This window comes from Nesoenas mayeri (genome assembly GCF_963082525.1).
Source record: "Nesoenas mayeri genome assembly, chromosome: 19".
Classification (NCBI taxonomy): Eukaryota; Metazoa; Chordata; class Aves; order Columbiformes; family Columbidae; genus Nesoenas; species Nesoenas mayeri.
Genome location: NC_137568.1, coordinates 9,722,026 through 9,741,957, shown reverse-complemented (window position 1 = coordinate 9,741,957; position 19,932 = coordinate 9,722,026). Strand labels below are relative to the sequence as shown.

Here is a 19,932-nt window from a genome sequence, read left to right as displayed (position 1 = left end):
TTTCAATTAACAGTATTTACATAGATTGTTTGCAGTTTCCAGTTTTGATTAATAGTCTCCTGTAAGGTGTTGCAGTAGTTTAACATCGGAATATTTCAGGGTTGTTGCATGCAACTTCAGTAATTTAATTCAAAATGCTTGTAAAGCCACGACCAGTTTTTCTGTGCTCTTCAGTCTTAAGATTTGTTCTTACAAGAGCGATTAAACTGGATAAAATGAAATGCAGTTGGATGGTTGGACTTTGTGCGGTGGTGTAACTCCCTTTCGGTTGTGTCTTTGGCAGGGTGGAGAAGGAAAAGGCCCAGGCAGTTGAACAACAGGCTAAGGTTAGTGAACAGAAGAAGGCAGAGGAATTCAAGGCCCAATTGGAGGCTCAACTAAAACACCAACGATTGGCTGCCCAGCAGGTGGGGGAGCTACTGGTGGGCCCACCTGTCAACAACATGACTAAAATGTGGGGAACAAAGTTGACCCCTATTTTACACCATTTTTCAAACAGTTCGCACTCCCTGTGCAGACTAAGCCATCAAACCACACTGCTGCCACTGTGTACATTTGTTACTTTGAAATGGGGTTGAAGCAAAGATTTGGGTTGGATTCCTTTTTTTGTTTTTCTAATTTATAACACCTTAAGAAGGTTTTGTTTGTTGTGTTTTAAAAGGAGGCCGAGAAGCACCGATCTGCAGGTAAAGTCACTGGTGTTCTGTGGGGTAACGGGGCGGACTCAAGAATCCAACTGTGTGTGTTCTTCATGCTTTGATCAGATTGAATCTTTCGATTCTTATCCTATCTAAAGTTGGCTGAATGAAGCCCATTGATAATTTTTTAATATACATATATATAGATGTAAGTCAGCATATATATAAATGTAGGTAATTACAATTAGGAAACCAAATGCCATGTTGGTATTTCACATGCATTATTAAGAATTGTGCTTTTTTCCCAACTTACTCTTTTTCTTTTCATCTCCTCTGACCACAATATATTACCAGTGAGTGAGTATTTCTGATTCATAGGCATTACCTCAATATGATAACCAGTCACTGAAATTTACGCTCATGAATAAAGAGATCATTCCAGTGATACAAGGAAGAATGTTAAGATTAGCTAGAATTGCACAAGAGCTTACTGATACTATCCCATCACAAAGTGGCTCTCTAGGTTAAATGTACCTTCTTGACACTTAAAGCACAGAAGGTTGCTGGGTAATGGATTTTGATCCTGATTTTTTGAAGCAGGCTGCAAACCGGATTTACAGTTAAAAGAATCATTTTAAAAATTGTGTTCTTAATGGTGACGTAGAATGATACAGTCTCATTTATTTTCCTGGAGCTGGCAGGATCTCTGTGCATACAGCTCTAAACTTGGGAACGCTGGTAACAAAGTCTGCATTAATGATGGTGTATCGCTTACTGAACTGGCTGCAGGCTGTGTGCACGCGGGCAAAGCAAATACGGATTGATATTTTCCAAAGGTTTTTTTAACCTTTCAGATTAATCTGAGCCTAGTAGCTTTTCTTTAAAATAAAATGTGTGGCGAAGTCAATGTGAGCTGAGGTTTTTAAAGATGCTGTAAAGAAAAATTCATGCTTGTGCGCTGCCAGCAGAGTTGTGTTTCTGCAGCTCGAGGAGTCTTTGCTATAGGATGTGTCTTCAGTCCTTTACAAGTTGAACTAAAATCCTACCAGAGTCTGTTATTTTTCAATACCGAGACAGTGTTTATTCTACAAAATCTGAAAGCTAATGATGGCTGTGTTTATTTTGTGTTTGTGCGTTCGTAGAAGCGGCTGGAGCAGCAGAAGCAGATCCCCGCGGCCGGCGTGGCCCCGGCGGTCACCACGGCCAGCAGCACGGCCACCACCGGCGCCACCCCGCAGAAGGTGGTGGTGGGTCCCTTGGCGGGCCCGGTGCCCACGGGAACCAAAGTAGTGCTGACTACGAAAGTGGGTTCTCCAGCTACAGTAACATTCCAGCAGAACAAGAATTTCCATCAGACTTTTGCTACTTGGGTTAAACAAGGCCAATCTTCAACGGGTAAGTAGCCGTTTATCGCGGAAATAACACGTAAATAGGGTGAACTCCAGCACAGCACCTACGTCTTCTCCGGAATATATAGCATTATTACCTTGATTGTTATCTTTGCTCTTAACTCTCTTGCTAAGTCAGCAAGACACTTCTGAGACAATACCTGTCTACTTTTCCTTTGTTCAGACTTGCTAGGTACAATTATTTCTCACCTGTCTCATTTATTACTGCCAGTTGTTGTAGTAGTAATCATTGCTAACAAAAGCGTTCTGTGCCGTAACGTACTGTTTCCAAAAGAGAATCTTTACCAAAGGAAAGCATGACACCTTCAAAAATGATTGTAAAAGTAATCCTGTGGTTTGTTGTTTCGTGCTTGAAAGTAGTCATTTCGTGGACTAATGATTCTGCTCTAAACCTGACTGTTCTGTGTGCCTCACTAGCCACTAGCACAGCTGCCAGCTCAGCCACAACCATTGCCAGCACAGGGCAGACCTTCCAGATCTCAGGCAGCCCAGTAACGATGGCAGGGAAAGTGATAACTAAGCTGCCACTCCCTGCAAACAGCAAGATTGTTGCCGTCAATGTGCCATCAACTCAAGGAGGTAGGGGAAAGGGAACTGAATTAAAACTGTATTCCAGCTTGCTGATTCATTTTCCATTGACACTATTTTCCCATTGAAGTAAAACAGTGACTCAAAAGGGGAAAACATATTCATATATATATACAAGTGTCTAGTGCTTGTTTCCCCTGTGTTGCATATTTGTGTCTGTAAGGGGAAAATGCAAGTTTTTTGCCTATAAATTATTCTACATTTTGTAATGCAAAATTAGAAGCTTTATTTTTAACAGTGTGGAATGAAGCATGCTTTTTTTTTCATTATCTACATTATACATCAACAAAACTAGTTTCTTGACCAAAAAAAAAGCTGCTGTTCTTAGTTGTTAATGCCTGCATCTGCTCTTCACTGATGAGCAAGAGTTTGGCTCCAGACTAAGACTAGCATTTTTTCTTCTTGCCTTGAGAAAGGACTTAATACGTTAAGATTTGGGAATGTATATTGGACAGAAAAGTCTCAATTCTCTGTCTCCATTATACTTAGCATCTGAGGAAGTCGAGAGGGCTGCTACTATTGTATTGGAATTTCTTAGGTAACACGAAAAGCATTACCCATTTTGTTCAGCACCACAAGCTTGTAGATGAAAGGTGTTTAAACTGGTCTCCTACATTTTAAATTAATCAGATTATAGCTTTTACTGGTTGTATAACACTAATTTGTGGCACCGCGTCATTTGCAGTTATCGTCAAACTGATCTTTGTGAAGATTCACTCTTTCCTTAATCTCTTCTAAAATACCTATTTCTTAACTTAAAATGTAGGTGGACTATCGACAAAGTGTAATGCTGCTGCTTTTTACAATATGAAAAAGGTTCTCCCAAGAAATGCTGAAAGACTCAAAGGTGTTCTAGAAACCTGGAGACTGATTTCTAAATGCCACCCTGGAGTTGCTTTTACTTCTTTTGCTAGCAATGGCATCACTAACGAATTCTCATTTTTTCTTTAATTAGGTGTTGTTCAAGTTCAGCAAAAGGTATTGGGTATCATTCCATCGACCACAGGTGCAAGTCAAACGTTTACTTCATTCCAGCCGAGGACAGCAACCGTCACCATTAGGCCAAATACCACAGGGACATTAGGAACCACAAGCACTTCACAAGTAAGATGTTGTTTTGATTATTTAATGCAAAAAAATGTGGGTGCAAATATTTTAAGTTATTGGCGGATATTAAAAGTTCTGCCTACTCACTTTTCAATGTTTTTGGTTCATCTTGGCAATGGTGTTTATGGATCCTTTATTCCAAGGAGGCACAACAACTGTCTCCAATTGAAACAATGAATAGTTTAGAGCTTTGTAAGCTTTAGTGGTGTGGGCACAGATGAAAAAAACACAGAATCTGCTTCCCTCTTGTAATTTCTTACTAGATTAAAAAATAGATATAGTAATACTTGAGGGCACATCCCAACGGCTTTTTTCACAAGTTTAAGTGCGCTCCGTGTTGTGGTGTGTGCAGGTGGTGCAGGGGACACCGCTCCGCCCTGGGATGACAGTAATCCGGACACCACTGCAGCAGTCCACGCTTGGCAAGACCATCATCCGAACACCTCTGGTGGTGCAACAAGGTATTCTTCCAGCCAGTAGGTTCATTTTAATATTTAAATTCCCAATGTGAAATCCATGGTTTGTTTCTCCATAAATACTTCCTGTATTGTATGTCCCAATGCAAAAATACCCCATTTTGATGCTTGACTTCTAACAGGTGCCTTTTCTGCCTTTTGAATGTGTTGGGTACAGCTTTGTTGGTGTTGTTCATCACTGACTGGGAAATCTAGTATTTATTTTTAACTCCATTCATTTGAACAGAAAAACATTTAGAATAATTGTGCATTGAGAACTTATTTTTTAAAGGCAAGCTAAGTGTTTGAAGGACTCTGTAAGTATGTGAATTGAATTAAAATAGAAGACATTTTGCAGACTTTTTTCAGTCAGCCACACAGACAAATTGTTTGTAAAGAGAATTTTTGTGCAAAACGTGGTGTTTGCTTCACTTGTCTGATGTTACGCTCCTGCAAATTGCTGCGCTGATGGTTGTGTTTCTTATCACCAATTATTCTCTTACAGGTCAGACGCAGCAAGTGGTGACTCAAATAATCAGGGGTCAGCCTGTCTCAACAGCAGTTTCTAGTACCAGCACAGCTTCTACCAGTGCTGGGCAGAAAACCGTCACGAGTTCTGGGACACCACCCCAGCAAATCCAGCCGCAGCCTGCTCCGCAGCCCCCGCGCCCGCAGCAGGGGCAGGTGAAGCTCACGATGGCCCAACTCACGCAGCTCACGCAAGGACAGGTAAATATTGTACAGCCTCTGGGCGTGGAAATGTGCTCGTAATTAGGAATACATCTTATCAAGCCTTTGGGTTTCAGCAGGGTAGTGTGTCTGCTCATAAACTTGTGTTTCAGCCTTCATTTAGGATGACCGATAGCATAATTAGAGACTGAAAGAAGCTTGAAGGGTATATGTAAAGTTTTAAATGTAACTAAGATCAGGGAAGTTTAACAGTACAGAAAAGAGTCCTTGCATTAATAGCACTAAAGGACATATTTATTTTGCATGGCCTGTTTTGTAGACCTTCAGCACATAATGTTCATTCCTCGTCTTCTGATTTTGTGTGATGATTTAGTTTTAATTCATGTTATCCAGAGTCTCAGAGGAAAAATTACGGTATCTGGAGCTGGAGAAGGAAAAAGTTCATAACAGCTTCTGCTCAGATCATGAAGATCTGTTGGCAAAAAACAGAGTCAAGCATAGGGTAAAAATAGATTTCCGTGAGTTACCACAATACCTATTCTTAAAATTATAAGTTACATACATAAATGATTGTAATGTACAGACTGTTTGTTGCCAGGTAAGATTTTTACATGTGGAACAAGACTCAGAGTTCATTTCCACACCAAAAGGATTTTTGTAGGGACCTTATTCTGTTCTATGGGTTTGTAAAATGTGGAGTTCTGCACTTAGGTGTTGGGACAATACCCTTCCTGCCACACCACTGACTGGAGGGGGACGTCAGGAGCTGCCTCAGGCTCACCCTGAGCAACAGAATATGTGTCTTCTGTTGATGATAGAATTGTTGAAAGAGTATCTTAGTATTTCAAGCTCTCAGGTGCTAGTTTTGGAATATGGTATGTGGTAAAAGTATTGAACTCTGTAATCCAAACCCCTAATTCTTCTGAGTTTCAACAAAGTCTACCTAAGAAATACATCACTAATACATCAATATTGACTTTTTTTTTTCTTTAGGGTGGCAGTCAAGGATTAACTGTGGTAATTCAGGGACAAGGTCAAACTACTGGTCAATTACAATTAATCCCTCAGGGTGTGACTGTAATACCTGGTCCAGGACAACAGCTTATGCAAGCAGCTATGCCAAATGGTACAATTCAGAGATTTCTTTTCACCCCGCTACCAGCAGCTGCTACTACAGCTAGCACAACTACAACAACAGTTTCCACTTCAACCTCAGGTAAGCATTGTTCTGTTCGGCAGGAAAAAACCTTCCGTTTGGGTTGCATGGGAGTTTTTTATGCAGCTGGAGATGGTCTCTTATTACAGTAAATTTGTTGGAGGTGTATTATAAGCTTAGAAATCTCTTTAATTTCTGTATAGAGCTTTATAGCAGTTCTAAAAGGTTCGAACTGGTAGGACTCACAGACACGTCATTTGAAATGAACGGAGTGCTTGTTCTTATCGTTGGCAGCGGCAGGGGAGCAGAAGCAAGCTCTACAGGCCCCGACAGCGCTGCCGCCGGCGCAGCCGCAGGCCCAGCAGCCAGCGCAGCCCCCAGCGCAGAGCCAGAGCGCCCAGCCAGCGCCGCCGGCCCAGCCCGCGCTCCAGCCTGAACCTCAGACCCAGCCTGAAGCTCAGACTCCAGCATCTGGTGACTCTCCGGTCACACCTGAAGCACAATCGTCTAAATCTCCAGTTCAGTCTCCAGCACAGACCCAGGCTCAAGGGCAATCTCCAGCGCAAGTGCCGAGCCAGGCGCAGCCTGCGGTCCCTCCACAAGGCCAGTCCCAAGTCCAGCCTCAGCAACCAGCTCAGGTGCAGACTACAACCCAACAACAGATTCAGATGCAGCCCCCTGCTCCCATACAAATTCAAGCTCAGCTGCAGCAATCACAGCCTCAGGTTCAGACTTCGGTCTCAACCCTTCCAACTACTCAAAGTTTAAATCAGGTTCCTGTGCAATCCCCAACTCGTCCTCAGCTGCAACTTCAGCAGCCTCCAACAAAAGTTATTACAGTGCCTCAGCTTCAGCAACAAGTGCAAGTTCTCTCTCAGCTCCAGCCGCATGTTGTGGCTCAGATACAAGCCCAACAAGGCAGTGTGCCCCAGCAGATCAAGCTTCAGTTACCTATTCACATCCAACAAAGTAGCCCAGTACAGGCTCACCAGATTCAGAATGTGGTGGCAGTTCAAGCAGCTAGTGTTCAGGAGCAGCTGCAGAGGGTTCAGCAGCTCAGGGAGCAGCAACAGAAGAAAAAGCAGCAACAGATAGAAATTAAACGTGAGCACACCCTTCAGGCTTCTAATCAAAGTGACATTATCCAGAAACAGGTAAAGTTAACAGAAGGAAATGAAAACTTCATTAATGAAACCAATCTCATTTTAAATGCCTGTTCTTGTTAACGCTGTTAATACATTCGATAGGCAGATAATTTGATTCTTTCAAGGTTAGTGCACGATTGCTTTTGGCAATTTAATTAACTATTCTAAGTTAATTCAGCACGTAAGTCCATTGTACCATGTTTGCAGTCTTCTGGCACCTTGATTCAACTTACCACGAGCTGCTGGGACAATAAGTCGTTACTCTCAGTTCAGGGAGGACAGGTCACAGGTAGGAGAGCTGATGTTCAGAACACCTGTACAGTACTGGCATTGCCTGCGCTAGGAAACTGAGCTTTCAAAGAGGTATCTGAAATGTAATGCTGTTGGATGGCTGCGGGGCTTAAAAAAATACCTATATATATATCTAATAATAGACTCTTACCATTTTTAAAAAGAATACAACCAGTCACTGAAGGAATGCTGTCAATTTACATTTAGTCCCTAGGTTTAAACTCGACATAAGCAAAATATCCTACCCTATGTGGGGCTCGGAGGTGGTATTAATTTTCAATTTCGCTTTCGACTTTCAAATAATTGCTTTAAACAAGCACCGTCCCCCTTATAAAATTCAGTTCTATTTGTCACTTACTGAAAGAAATAACGCTAACTTTAACTTAGGAAATGTCCTGGTTCTCCCAGTAATATTATGAAATACTGGCTGAAGTTTTCATATTTTATTTTGGATTCTGTATCATCCTGCAGGTGGTTATGAAACAGAATGCTGTCATAGAACACTTGAAACAGAAGAAGACGCTGACTCCAGCTGAGAGGGAAGAAAATCAGAGGTGAATGTGCATCATAGTGCATCTTTAGATGTGAAAGATGTGTATCAAATACAGCATGTCTGAGCCTAAGAGTGCAGAGTCTGCAACAGCTACTGGTCCGGGCCATTGCTGTTTTGTTGTTTGCTTTCAACTCACATGTTAATTTGAGCTATTTCTCATGGTAACTCTGGCAACAAGGAGCATTTAGTTGTGTAGGGGGGTTGAAATAGAATGGGAAGGGAAAAGTAAATTCATGAGGACAAAAATACATTAATTTTCTAATTGAAACATAAAATAAATGAAAATTGCAAAACAAGTGAGCAGGAAAAGAGATTTATACTTGAGCGTACAACAAGCAGATGAAAAATTAATCTGGAGTTGTCATTAGTGAGGAAACTGGGAACTGTTTCGTAATGAATTCTATGCAATGAAAAAGATTTGTCAGTCCTTGTGCCGAAACACAAAAACTTGGTAATATTTGGTGGTCACTGGAGGGTGGAAATTGCTTCCAGCTTGCTTTCACCCTCCATCGCAATAAACCAAATCCAGCCCTTTGAAACATGTTGGTGGAAACTGAATTGAGTGAAAATGTAAAGCCTGAGTTTGGTGGGAGTTTTCGAGGGGAAGGGGAGGAGCGATTAATACTCAGGTCCGCTAAATTAAATTGGGACTGGCCCTCCTGAGCCTGACTTAGGGCCTTGATCCCAGTGTTGTTCTAGTAAGTATGAGTGGGAGCAATCTGTGTTACTAACCTTACCTTGTGTGTCTTAGGAAATGTAATAATTCAGCTTGCAGTTTGCAGAGACTGGAGGATTAAATGATTCTGCATTCTCAGCTGGGGATAAATAGACAGCTCAGCCCAGCACAATGTTCTTTTTCTTGGTTTCTTCTCCAGAATGATTGTGTGCAACCAAGTGATGAAATATATTCTGGATAAAATAGACAAAGAAGAAAAACAGGCAGCTAAGAAACGGAAGCGAGAGGAGAGTGTAGAACAGAAGCGTAGTAAACAAAATGCTACTAAACTCTCAGCTCTGCTTTTCAAGCATAAGGAACAGCTGAAAGCTGAAATATTGAAAAAAAGAGCACTTCTGGACAAAGATATACAAATTGAAGTGCAGGTAAGGACAGTTATTCTCCAAGTTTTTAAGCCTGGGAGAGCATTTCTGTGTTAATTTTTAGTGTATCTGTTTGCTCAGTGAACTCTTAAAGAAATGTACAGGAAGAAGTTCTGATTGTGGATGTATGGATCTCTGCAAAGCTCATAGATGTCCTTTTTCTGCTGCTTTTCACCTGGACTGAAATTACCTTGTTTCCTGAAACAGTTTCTGATCAATAACAGTCATAGTAGGACAAGAGTGTCATCCCTTAACGTTACATGAATTGTAGGTTAGAAAATTGGCACCTTTTCTTCTGTTTAAGCATGGGGGTTTATGTCTAGATTTTAATCCCGTCCTGGAATAATCACATGAAATGCCTCCCTCTATTTATTCATTTAATACACTTCAGGAGGAGCTAAAGAGAGACTTGGCTAAAATTAAGAAAGAAAAAGAAAAAGCCCAGGCAGCTGCTGCTGCGGCCGCCGCTGCTGCAGCCGCCGCTGCGGCCACCGCGCCGCCGCCACCACCGCCACCAGTGCCACCAGTGCCACCACCACAGCCCCACGCGGCCAGCGTCACCTCCTCCTCCTCCACCACCGTCCCAATGCCCGTGTCCTCCCAGAAGAGAAAGCGAGAGGAGGAGAAGGATGCGGCGGCTTCCAAGTCCAAGAAAAAGAAAATGATTTCTACTACCTCAAAGGAAACCAAGAAGGACACGAAGCTTTACTGCATCTGTAAAACGCCTTATGACGAGTCCAAGTGAGTAGCGGAGGTCAAAGCCTCTTCCTGCACGTTCTTAGCTGTAGGTTTAGAGTTTAGCTGTTAGTGCAAGGTAGCTCTAGATCTGGAGATAGAGTATCGGGTCTTACTGCAGTGATCACTAAGGTATAAAGAATAAAGTCTCTATTTTCCACTAGCAGTTACAAAACTGTTAACGTTCCTGATTTATACTCTTAATGTACTTGATTTATATTTGTACTTGTTTGCATGTTTCCATTGTATGACCTCTCTGTCTCACATGCACATTCTCTTTTTTTATTTCCCTCCGCTCTGTTATTCTTTCTTTTGCCGTTTTGCCTCTGCCTCGGAAGCAAGTGACAATTTGATCTGAGCGGTTTCTTGTAAACAAGTAGCTGTGCTCTTTAGAAGTAGCTTTGGTACCGTCTTCCAATAAATGACTTTCTTATCGTAAGTCAGTAGCCAGTAACGGGAGTTCCAAGTTATTGGGCCGCAGTTCACTTTGGACAATGTTTCGGGTAGAAATGGTTTCCGTGTGTTATAATGTACATGCCAGGGTTGATCAAAATGAATATGTAAGCATTTGACCAAGTGAAATCTGCAGTTCTCCGTAGTTTGATTCTGACTGTGAATGAGGAAGGATATTTACACACATACAAAGCTTGTGAAGGAGTGAAGTAAGCGGTGGAGCGGAAGGCGCAGTGGAGTGCAGGGGGACAGCGTGAGGCTGGAGGTGACTGGCATCAGTAGTTAGTGATGGTGGCCGTGTAGAGATGGACGTAAAATAAATTCAACTTCAGATCATTCCAAGTGAGTATGTGTCTGCTCAACAAGTGACAATACCAAAAAGTATTAATTGGTGCCGTTTGGTGGTTATTTAAATGCTGAGAACAGGAAGAAAGCGTAGCGCTGGAGCAATGCTTTCACGCCAGTCGTGGTTCTTCAGGAGGATCTCTTGAGATTCCTTCTAGCCTTTTGTTTTAATATATATATATTTTTTAATGAAGTTGAGGTCTTTAGGGTTCTTTCACCTTGATTGTTCAGTAGCTCTGACTATTACACCGATACATCAGTGGGCAATGGGACTGCTCGCTGAGCTGCCATCGCCGTAGAAACAGCAGACGATGCCCTGGTTGTTAATTCACTGTTACTAGTGAGTAATTCCTACTTAAAGAACGTTGAGTTGGGCTTTCTGACATCCAGTGAAGTGAGGAGGATACCCTGTTTTGTTGTGAGACCAAACAGAACTGTCACAAAAATGAGATGAACAAATTCCGTGAGCAAAAGGGTTAGTTTGTCAGACTCACTCTCTGCTGTCTCGGTGCATTTCAGGAAGCTGATGAAAAATATGGTCATCGAGTGAGTTTTGGTAGCCTGAATAGAGAACTATACTTTAACGCACTGGATAAAACTTCAAGAAAATGCAATGTTAATAACTTAGTAGCATCCGTAGAATACGATTCAGTTCTGCTGCTTTGCTTTTTGTGAATTCTAAATTTTATGTTCTTTCAAGTGGTGACTCTACTGTTGAACTACATTATCTTTCACTATTTGGAAAGGGCTTAGTCAAGTTCTTGAACAGTTCTCTGGTAAACTTTTTTTGCTTTTAATTTTCATAGATACATAAAGGCATCGATACTCCTGGGTGCCGGCATCTCTTTTCTACTTCAGAAAAGATAGATGTGGGCTTGAAAAGCTAATTTGTGGTATATGATGAATGCTCTGTGCATTCTTTTTAGGATGTAGTAAATCCTCGAAAGTCGCTCTGTGTTGTATTTTATTGCAGATCTTGTTGCGTTTCGTTCTCATTTGTGCTATTGCAGGGTTGCAGGGATTCGCTCATGTTGTTGTCGAGGATGGTCGGTGAGGATATCATTCCAAGATTCCTGCTTAGATTGCAAGTGGTTTTTTAAAGCAGCGTAATGTGACACCCGTTGCATATTTGAGTGTGAAGGTTTTTCAGCTACACCCAGACGTAAATGTGCTTCCAGATCACCAGGAACGAACAACCCCCGTCCCTCTCGGGAGGAGGACACGGGCCAAGCCGTCCATGGTTGTCAGGAGACCGTGTCCGTTCTTTAGGGAAGGTCAGGTTGTGCGTTGGGTTGTTTTTTTAGGGTTTGACTGAAAGCCAAGAGAGAAGGCAGGATCTGGGTGTCCGGGCCATACGTAAAGCCCTGAGCAGTTGGAGGTGCTGGTTTTGTGGAGTGTGTCCGAGCTGCTGTCCCGGTGCTGTGTGTGGTGAGCGGGGACGGTGTTTGCAGAGCGACGCATGTGTCGGTTGTGCTGGTACTCCCCAAAACCTGCCGAGCTGGAGCGGCAGGGTCAGATTGCTTTTGCTCAGGCAGAGAATGGATGTGTAACTTCGCCCATCTGGTCGATTGTCACTAGTCACAGGTATGTTTTGAGATCTCCATACACAAAATGTCCAGCATCCTTGCATAATATTTTACAGTTTTGTCGCATCATTCTGTGCAAGGTCCCATTCACATGATCCTGTCCCTGGTTCACTTTGTGTCATGCCATACCTGGTTCTGTCACACAACTGTGTCTGAGAGTAGACATTATTCTCTGCTCCATCTTCCAATTAGTTGCAATTTTGAGTAGTTTAATATCTGCTCTTCAGGGCTCCCCTCCCACAAAAGAAAAACAAACCACCACGTCCCGCCCCAGTTTTCTTTCGTGTCATGTTATACCAACCCGTATTCCGCACACGGCTGGTATGCATGTCCTCAGTAGTGTACCTGTAACTCCTAGTTGGTGTTTGCGCTTTGCTTTTGTTTTTTTTAAATTAACTGAGACCTACATTTTCAAATCTTAAGGAAATGTCTCAATGGCTTCTGAGCTGCCGTTTTGAAAATGTAAATCTTTTTCTTTGGCCCTGTCTTTTTGTGCCTTTTACAATTTTTCACGCACGCATTGGAGACGTACATTTTTAGCCCAGTTTTGCCAAAGTCTGGTTCCTTATTGATGTGCATCTTAATGAACTGTCGATTGAAAAGTGACCCAAGTGACGTTACACCCAGCGTAGCTGCAGCGTGAGGCCTTAGTTGGTCAGGACAGAACGCCAGGAGCAGGGAAACTGAAAACTGAAGAAAGTAGGTGAAAGCGCAACAGAGAGAAATGCAGGGAAAAGTGCCATGCCATTTGAAATGACAATTACATTGTCATTTTCATTGTGAACACTTTTAGGTTCTATATTGGCTGTGATCTTTGTACTAACTGGTATCATGGAGAATGTGTTGGCATCACAGAAAAGGAGGCTAAGAAAATGGATGTGTACATCTGTAATGATTGTAAACGGGCACAAGAGGGCAGCAGTGAGGAATTGTACTGTATCTGCAGAACACCTTATGATGAGTCACAGTGAGTTCTGATAAGAACCTCTTATTTAATGTCTAGGCAGCAAACTGCTCTGACTGTGGTTACGTGTTCCTTGCAAAGAAAATAAACTTATTTTGCATATGTCGTATTCATTCATGATACAAATTGCTTTGTTTCTATACAGTAAATGTTTAGGAAAAGTGAAGTTTGCAGGGTGGTCAAAATGTGTTGGGTTTTTTAAAAAAAAAGAAAACAGCATGTACTTTAAATTGGGTTTTGTTTTCCAGGGGAGAATTAGAAAGACTTAAATATAGTATCTAGTGGATTTATTTTGTGCTTTAGTCTGATGTGGATAGCAAGCATAATTTTAGTATGGGGGTATATGGCTGGTCTCTTTTACTGTAAGGCTTTATGTCATAGAATCCCCCTCCTGTATCCAACCACAAGACTGAAGCTTCCCTATGGAAAACGTTTGTACAGAGCGAAAAGAGCCCCAGCTGTAGGCCAGTTTGTGCAAAATGTATCTTGAATTGCTTTGGAGTGTTGGTTGGGTGAGACTTCTGGCATTACGCTGTTCCTTTCAACCCTAAAGCAGAGGAATGCTTTTTGAAATCTTGATTGCTTGAAAGCGCCTAGGATAAAAATTAGGAACTAATTTTGACATATGGTCTGTAATTTAGCCTGTTTGTAAATACAAAAGCAGTTTGAAAAGCGTAATTAGAATTTGTCAGTCTGAAATATCACGTGTTACGTTGTTGTGCTTAATCGTGCCAAGTATCCGCTTGTGAGCAGGGGATCGCGAGTTTATGTGTTTAATTGTAACCTTTGAATTAAATCGAGCGAGTCACCAGCGTTATTTTGGATCTTGCAGGTTTTACATTGGCTGCGACCGATGTCAGAACTGGTACCACGGGCGCTGCGTTGGCATTTTGCAAAGCGAGGCCGATCTCATTGACGAGTACGTGTGTCCGCAGTGCCAGTCCACGGAGGACGCCATGACTGTGCTCAGTCCCCTGACCGATAAAGATTATGAAGGTTTAAGACGAGTCCTGCGTTCCTTACAGGTGAGAATGAGGACTGCAGCGGAGCAGGATGCTGTCGCTGGGTAGGACATGCCTGGTGGGTCTGGGAGGAGGTTTTGGTTGCTCTTCCAGTTGCTTGAGCCTGGTTTTGTGTGTGTGAGAAATGCCACTTTGTCAGCTGCAAACTTGGAGGGATCGTGATGAGGAATATTGACAATAATGAGGATTTCACAGCTGCTTCTGAGTGAATGAAACTAAACAATCTCTTTGATGGAAGGCGTTTAAAGGAAGCAGGTTTACTTCAAATACCAAAAGACAGAGCGCTAGCTGAACTGCACAGTATGTAGAAGGTGCGACGTTCTGCTCTTGGATTAGTTCTATATGATTTCTGATCTATACTTGAATCTCAGAGTTACTCATTTCAATACTGCTCTCACAGAAAGTCGTTACCGGCATGTAAATGATGATAAGAGTTACATCGCAGTCTGTGACAGTAGATCTCTGGTTTATCCATCACTCCCGAGTATAGTTTCTGCTCTAACTGTAAAGAATTTTCAAGAACTTTAGTGATGTAATTGTGTGGTAGCAGGAATCCTCAGAGCGATGTTTTGCGTTGTTCTACATTTTAGACATTTATGAAAACAAGTGAATTTTAGAGTAGTTGAAAGGGAGAACAGTGGCCCGTTCCTGGGTGTGAAGCACCAAGCACTCTCAGTTTATTCATTGCAAACTTCTCCGTGCAGCCTGTTCAGCACAGAACCTGGTTATGTCTCCGTTTCACATTCTTTCCCCTTTTGAAGACCAACTAGTCGCTCATTGACATTGAGCTTTAAAACCTCACCCAGTCAGCAGGCGGGACCAGTGACCTTTCCTATAGTGCTGCACTTCTTCCCTTGGTTCAACTCCGCACGCCAGCGCATCAAAATGTAACAAAAATGTTTAGCGCCTAAATAGTACTAATTCAACTTATATTCTTTTAAATTATATCTCGTTTTCCTGCCAGGCTCACAAGATGGCGTGGCCGTTCCTAGAACCGGTAGACCCCAACGACGCACCAGATTATTATGGTGTTATTAAAGAACCAATGGGTAAGTGTTTGTGAGCAGGAGTGGGATGGGATTCGGGGTTTTGAGTATCAAATGAAACACCTGCTGACCGCGATCTTAACAACATCTTCTCCAGAATACACAGTTTTTGCAGTTCGGCATTTTAATTCAGCCGCACACAACGTATTCTTGTGTATAAGTGTTTATTCTGAGGGAGACCTACTGGTGTCACCACCTCCCAAACAGCACTCCTGGAAAAGCAACTAACCCAGATGGGCTTTGTTTCCTATTGTCTAACAGTGTGACCTTCAAACGTCTCATTTTCATAATCTTTGCTTTCTTTAAAGACCTTGCCACCATGGAAGAAAGAATTCTGAAACGTTACTACAAAAAGGTCACGGAGTTTGTGGCAGATATGACCAAAATTTTTGATAACTGTCGTTACTACAATCCGAGCGACTCCCCTTTTTACCAGTGCGCGGAAGTTCTTGAATCGTTCTTTGTACAGAAACTAAAAGGATTTAAGGCAAGCAGGTAAGCTGGAGTGTTCCTAATCATGTTCTCTTGTCCCCTAAAATCTCCTTACTGCTTTTATAAGCTCACCTTGCGTTCGCACAGGGGTTTGCCTCTCCGTGCGCTTTCCTGGAAAACTGCTTTTCTTTTAAAGGAAAAACTAATGTTCTGTAATAGCCAGCTGTCATTTCCTGGCCAAATTAACACCTAAGTGTGATTTTGTGGAGGTTACTTTGTTATATTTGTTCACACGAGTTGTCAGATGCGAATTTGGGCAGTATCGCAAGTGTAGAAAAGTTGAGTGTAAGTCATTGATTGCTGCAGGAAATAATTTCTGATCAGGACAAAAACTGTGTCCTGAGTTCTGGTCACGTTGTACCACGCAGCAAATACTGTTCAGCTGCTAAAAGGAGACAATGCAATGAAAGAAATGAACTTGTACATGTGTCCTGGTTGACTGTGTCTGCCTGGACCAGGCTGCTCCGCACTGGATTGTGTCCTGTTGTAACTAAACACACGGAAAACTCCGCTTTATAGCCGTTGTTGTGGAAGCTGTTGAATTTTCTATGTGCAACGAGAGTAGGGTTGATAAGGGGTGGGATCAAATGAATTTAGTCCAGCGTTTTTCTTTCCAGTTTAATAGTATATTAATGATTTTGAGCGGGTAGTTTTCAACTCACGTCCCCATCATCTCGCTCCACCTGGTGACCCAGCACTCACTGATTTCATTGCTGCACCTTATTCGTTGTTGTTTTTCATTCATACCATCCGTGTTCTTTCTTTTCTTGCAGATTGTGATATCTTTAGTCTGAACTTTTAAACTGGAATCAGAGCTGGATGTTGGGGTCACTTTCTTTTATTGTACAATTCAATGACATTAAACTGCCCTAAAAATCCAAATCACTTGTCTAAAAAGTAAATGTTGGGGTGTTGGTGGGGTTGTTTGTTACCAGCGCTCGTGCTGGTGAACATAACTGTATTACAAACCAATTGTCCCATTCCTCAGACACTGTATTGAGAAAAATGAACAATTCGTCTTGGAAACCATGTATTTTGTTTTCTTTTTAGTCACTAATAAAACTGTGAATATCAAAGAGGAGTTTCGCTGAACTCTGATTAGCAGAAATGTGATTTTAACATGCCCGTTCAGGTTTTTCTATTAAGTTAATCCAAAGAATTCGTGGATGAATGCAAGCAAAGTATCCTATATTATGAATATTCACACTTAAAATGTCCTTTAGTGTTCTTCCAAAGGGGGAAAAACTAAATGGAAGCAACATAATGGGAATTCCCTGCTAGTGGTTTAGCCTTGGCAGCACCTTGCGGTAACTGTGCTTCAGAATGAAGGATGCTTAATTCTTCACTTTCTTCTGCACTCTGCAGGTCCCATAACAACAAACTGCAGTCTACAGCTTCTTAGAGTCCAGCGTGTTAACCTAACGCACGGGCAAGGATCTGGTTGTCTGAACGCTTTTAATTAAGAAGCCAGATGTTTTTAGTCGGGTTATCCTGACGAGACTCGATGTAAACTGCGTTTTTATTGGTCACAACAGTCAAAATTCTATTCTTGGCTTATTTTGTCCAAAGGACAAAGAAATCCAAATCGGCAGCACCACTTTCTTGTCAAGATCAAATTGTTGTACTCTTGTGGCAGAAGCAGGAAAACTTGGTTTTGTTGGAGGAGAGAGAGAAAGAGAGCAAGACAAAAGATACAGTAAATGGGGTCCCGTTTAACTCCATGGAAATGCCACGTCTGTTCTTCAGTGAAGAAGCTGGTTTAAAGTCCACACAGAAAACTTTGACTGTATTTATTTATTGTTGCAAAAAAGACGCTTTTTTATCGCTGCCCTCATTTGTCAGCTAATTATTTTTTCTTATAAAACCCAGCCCCGGTTCCATGTAATCCATTCTGTATCTTAACATGATTCCTGTAGGTAAAAGTACAAGAAGACCTCTAGATGTCTTTTCTTTCTATGAAAGGAGCTGCTATGTACACATGTGCACACACACAGAACTGGGAATCAACAATGAGTTTATCATTCATGGTAGATAACAACAATTAAGCTTGCGGAAAAGTTGGGCTAAGTGGTCACGGACTACAGACTCTGTTGCCTTGAATATAACATACAATTTGTCATTTACTCTGCACCAGACTGAAATGAGTAAAATCTATTTGAAGGTATCTTGTTTGTAAACATTTGTCAGATTCTAATTTTTTTTTTTCTTTTGTATTAAAATTCAAAATATGGATGTATATGAAACGAAATAAATGGAGATCATTGTTCTCCCCACAGACGTAGGTGTCTTTGAGTGTGCGCTAATACGTTTGTAACGCTTTGGGGATCTGTGCCGATGTTTCAAGTAACCGGGAGGGAAGCGGCTGGGCAGACCTGACTCGATTGTGCTGCCGTGGTGGCGATCGCCGCGTCTCATTCTCCAGCAGCTGTTCTCCCCGATAACATTTCTACAACGGTGCCAAAATTACTGTAACAGATAACACGGTAGGAAGTATTTTGTGAGATGTCACTGCCCCCCGCTGAATTCAGTGATATTTTGCCAAGCGCTCTGGGAACGCGAAGCGCCGAGCGTCGTTCTATCTCGGGAAGGCGTCCGGACTCTGCTGCGCCGCTTCCTGCGCGAGTTGCTCCGCACGGACAAACCGGAGCCGCGAGAAGACGCGGATCGCGGATGCCGCTGCTGTTTCTGTGCGCGACTCGCTCGTGTTACCCGTCTGTAGTCAATCAGCCACGGTTTGCGTGCGGCTCTTCGACCATTTGACCGGCTTTTGCACTAATTCAGTTCCCTTCTGTCCTACAGGATTTCCCCCGTTTATGGATAAGCTCCTTTTGGGTTTAACCTCACACCTTGCTATGCAAGAAACTCTTCTGTTATTTTTCTGAAAGATGTTGCTACTGACCACACTTTCTTACACTTCCAGGCTCAGGTGTACAGGTTCTTCTGAGATAACTTTAATAAAAACCCGTGTTTTTTCTGTACATACAAATGTTGTCGTTTAACCTATCTGTGAAAATTAAAAATAATTGTTCAATGTGAAAATAATTCTTAAAGTAAGAGTAGTTGCATTTAGGTCATGTTGTCCTTTGACGTTTAAAACAATGCTGCTGCATATTGTATGCGTTGTGGTTTTAATGCGAAAAGGAAAAAAATCTCAACTTTGAACAGCATTTGAACATCTGCATCTCATCAAAACGTCACAGTATTTCTGTACTATTTATTCATATATAAATATATATGACCTCATTTAAAACTTTCCTACCTGTAGGTGATAGATCGCTATGTTTTTAACAAATTGTGGCAAACTGAAGAGTACTTTTTTGTACCTTATAGGACACATCATCCTAGACAAATAAAGTCATGTGTTTGACATCGATTTGGTGGTGTTTCTAATGAAACATTTGATAGCATTGTCATCTATAGGTCTCGGCTTTGCCAGATTATGTATCACTTCCAGTGAATCAGGTTGATGAGGGAAATAGTCCATACTTAGAATATAATCATGCTGAGAGCCTTTTTTAGTGTTTTCAGTTGCCATTGAGTAGCTCGAGGTGCTTTTCTTGATTTATTAATGGCGTTCTTTTAAAGTTAAACGGTGCTACTGAAAATACATCACCGGTGTCATCCCCCCGTCCTCAAAAGCATGGTAAGTTAGTGACATTTGTCATCTCTGTCCACTCATCCTCCTCTTTGTATTTTTATAAATCATTGCAACATTTGTTTCAAAATGGTCATATATTGTTATGCAGATTTTGATAACGTGAGCTGCAGCAGCTTCATTTTTGTCTCCTCAAACAAATTTGAAGCAATTATCCTTGCACTAGGTGTATTGGTGTAAAAGTTAATGGGGATTTGAAGCAGAATAAGCTGGGCTCACCGAAGCAGTTGGGACACGCCAGAACTCCTGTGCCTGCAGAACTTCCATCCTTATCCTGCTGGGGAGAAAATGAATGAACGATAATGTATCAAAATGACCGCGGAAGCGCCGTCACCTTCTCAGCGTGGCTGATGCTGTGAGGCTTGTGTAATGGTGAGCGCAAGACTAGAAATCCACTTGGTCTAGGAGTTTGGTTTTTTCCTTCGGTACGTTAGTTGGTGTCTGATAAACCTGGTTATAAGTCAGAACAGTCTTTTCACTGCTCCTCCAGCTGCATTTGGGCTG

The 19,932-nt window shown here is 42.0% G+C and overlaps 1 protein-coding gene across 14 annotated transcripts in view; it reads left to right on the top strand.

The window, feature by feature from the left end:
* Window positions 1–18,040, top strand: part of BPTF (bromodomain PHD finger transcription factor) — a 46,459-nt gene extending 28,419 nt beyond the window's left edge. For 7 of the 14 annotated variants that reach the window (XM_080356580.1, XM_080356591.1, XM_080356588.1 and 4 more), the window contains 15 exons: window positions 284–407; window positions 1,781–2,033; window positions 3,591–3,739; window positions 4,095–4,218; window positions 4,703–4,926; window positions 5,881–6,103; window positions 6,338–7,197; window positions 7,951–8,033; window positions 8,908–9,133; window positions 9,522–9,871; window positions 13,043–13,216; window positions 14,046–14,238; window positions 15,200–15,284; window positions 15,590–15,776; window positions 17,139–18,040. In XM_080356580.1, the coding sequence (XP_080212706.1) occupies window positions 284–407; window positions 1,781–2,033; window positions 3,591–3,739; window positions 4,095–4,218; window positions 4,703–4,926; window positions 5,881–6,103; window positions 6,338–7,197; window positions 7,951–8,033; window positions 8,908–9,133; window positions 9,522–9,871; window positions 13,043–13,216; window positions 14,046–14,238; window positions 15,200–15,284; window positions 15,590–15,776; window positions 17,139–17,175 (3,292 nt within the window). In that variant the 3' untranslated portion in view covers window positions 17,176–18,040. Of the gene's footprint in view, window positions 1–283; window positions 408–1,780; window positions 2,034–3,590; window positions 3,740–4,094; window positions 4,219–4,702; window positions 4,927–5,880; window positions 6,104–6,337; window positions 7,198–7,950; window positions 8,034–8,907; window positions 9,134–9,521; window positions 9,872–13,042; window positions 13,217–14,045; window positions 14,239–15,199; window positions 15,285–15,589; window positions 15,777–16,546; window positions 17,059–17,138 lie in introns of those variants that run through there. The other 7 variants (XM_080356584.1, XM_080356592.1, XM_080356590.1 and 4 more) reach the window with 6 other exon arrangements.
* The last annotated feature ends 1,892 nt before the right edge of the window (window positions 18,041–19,932 follow it).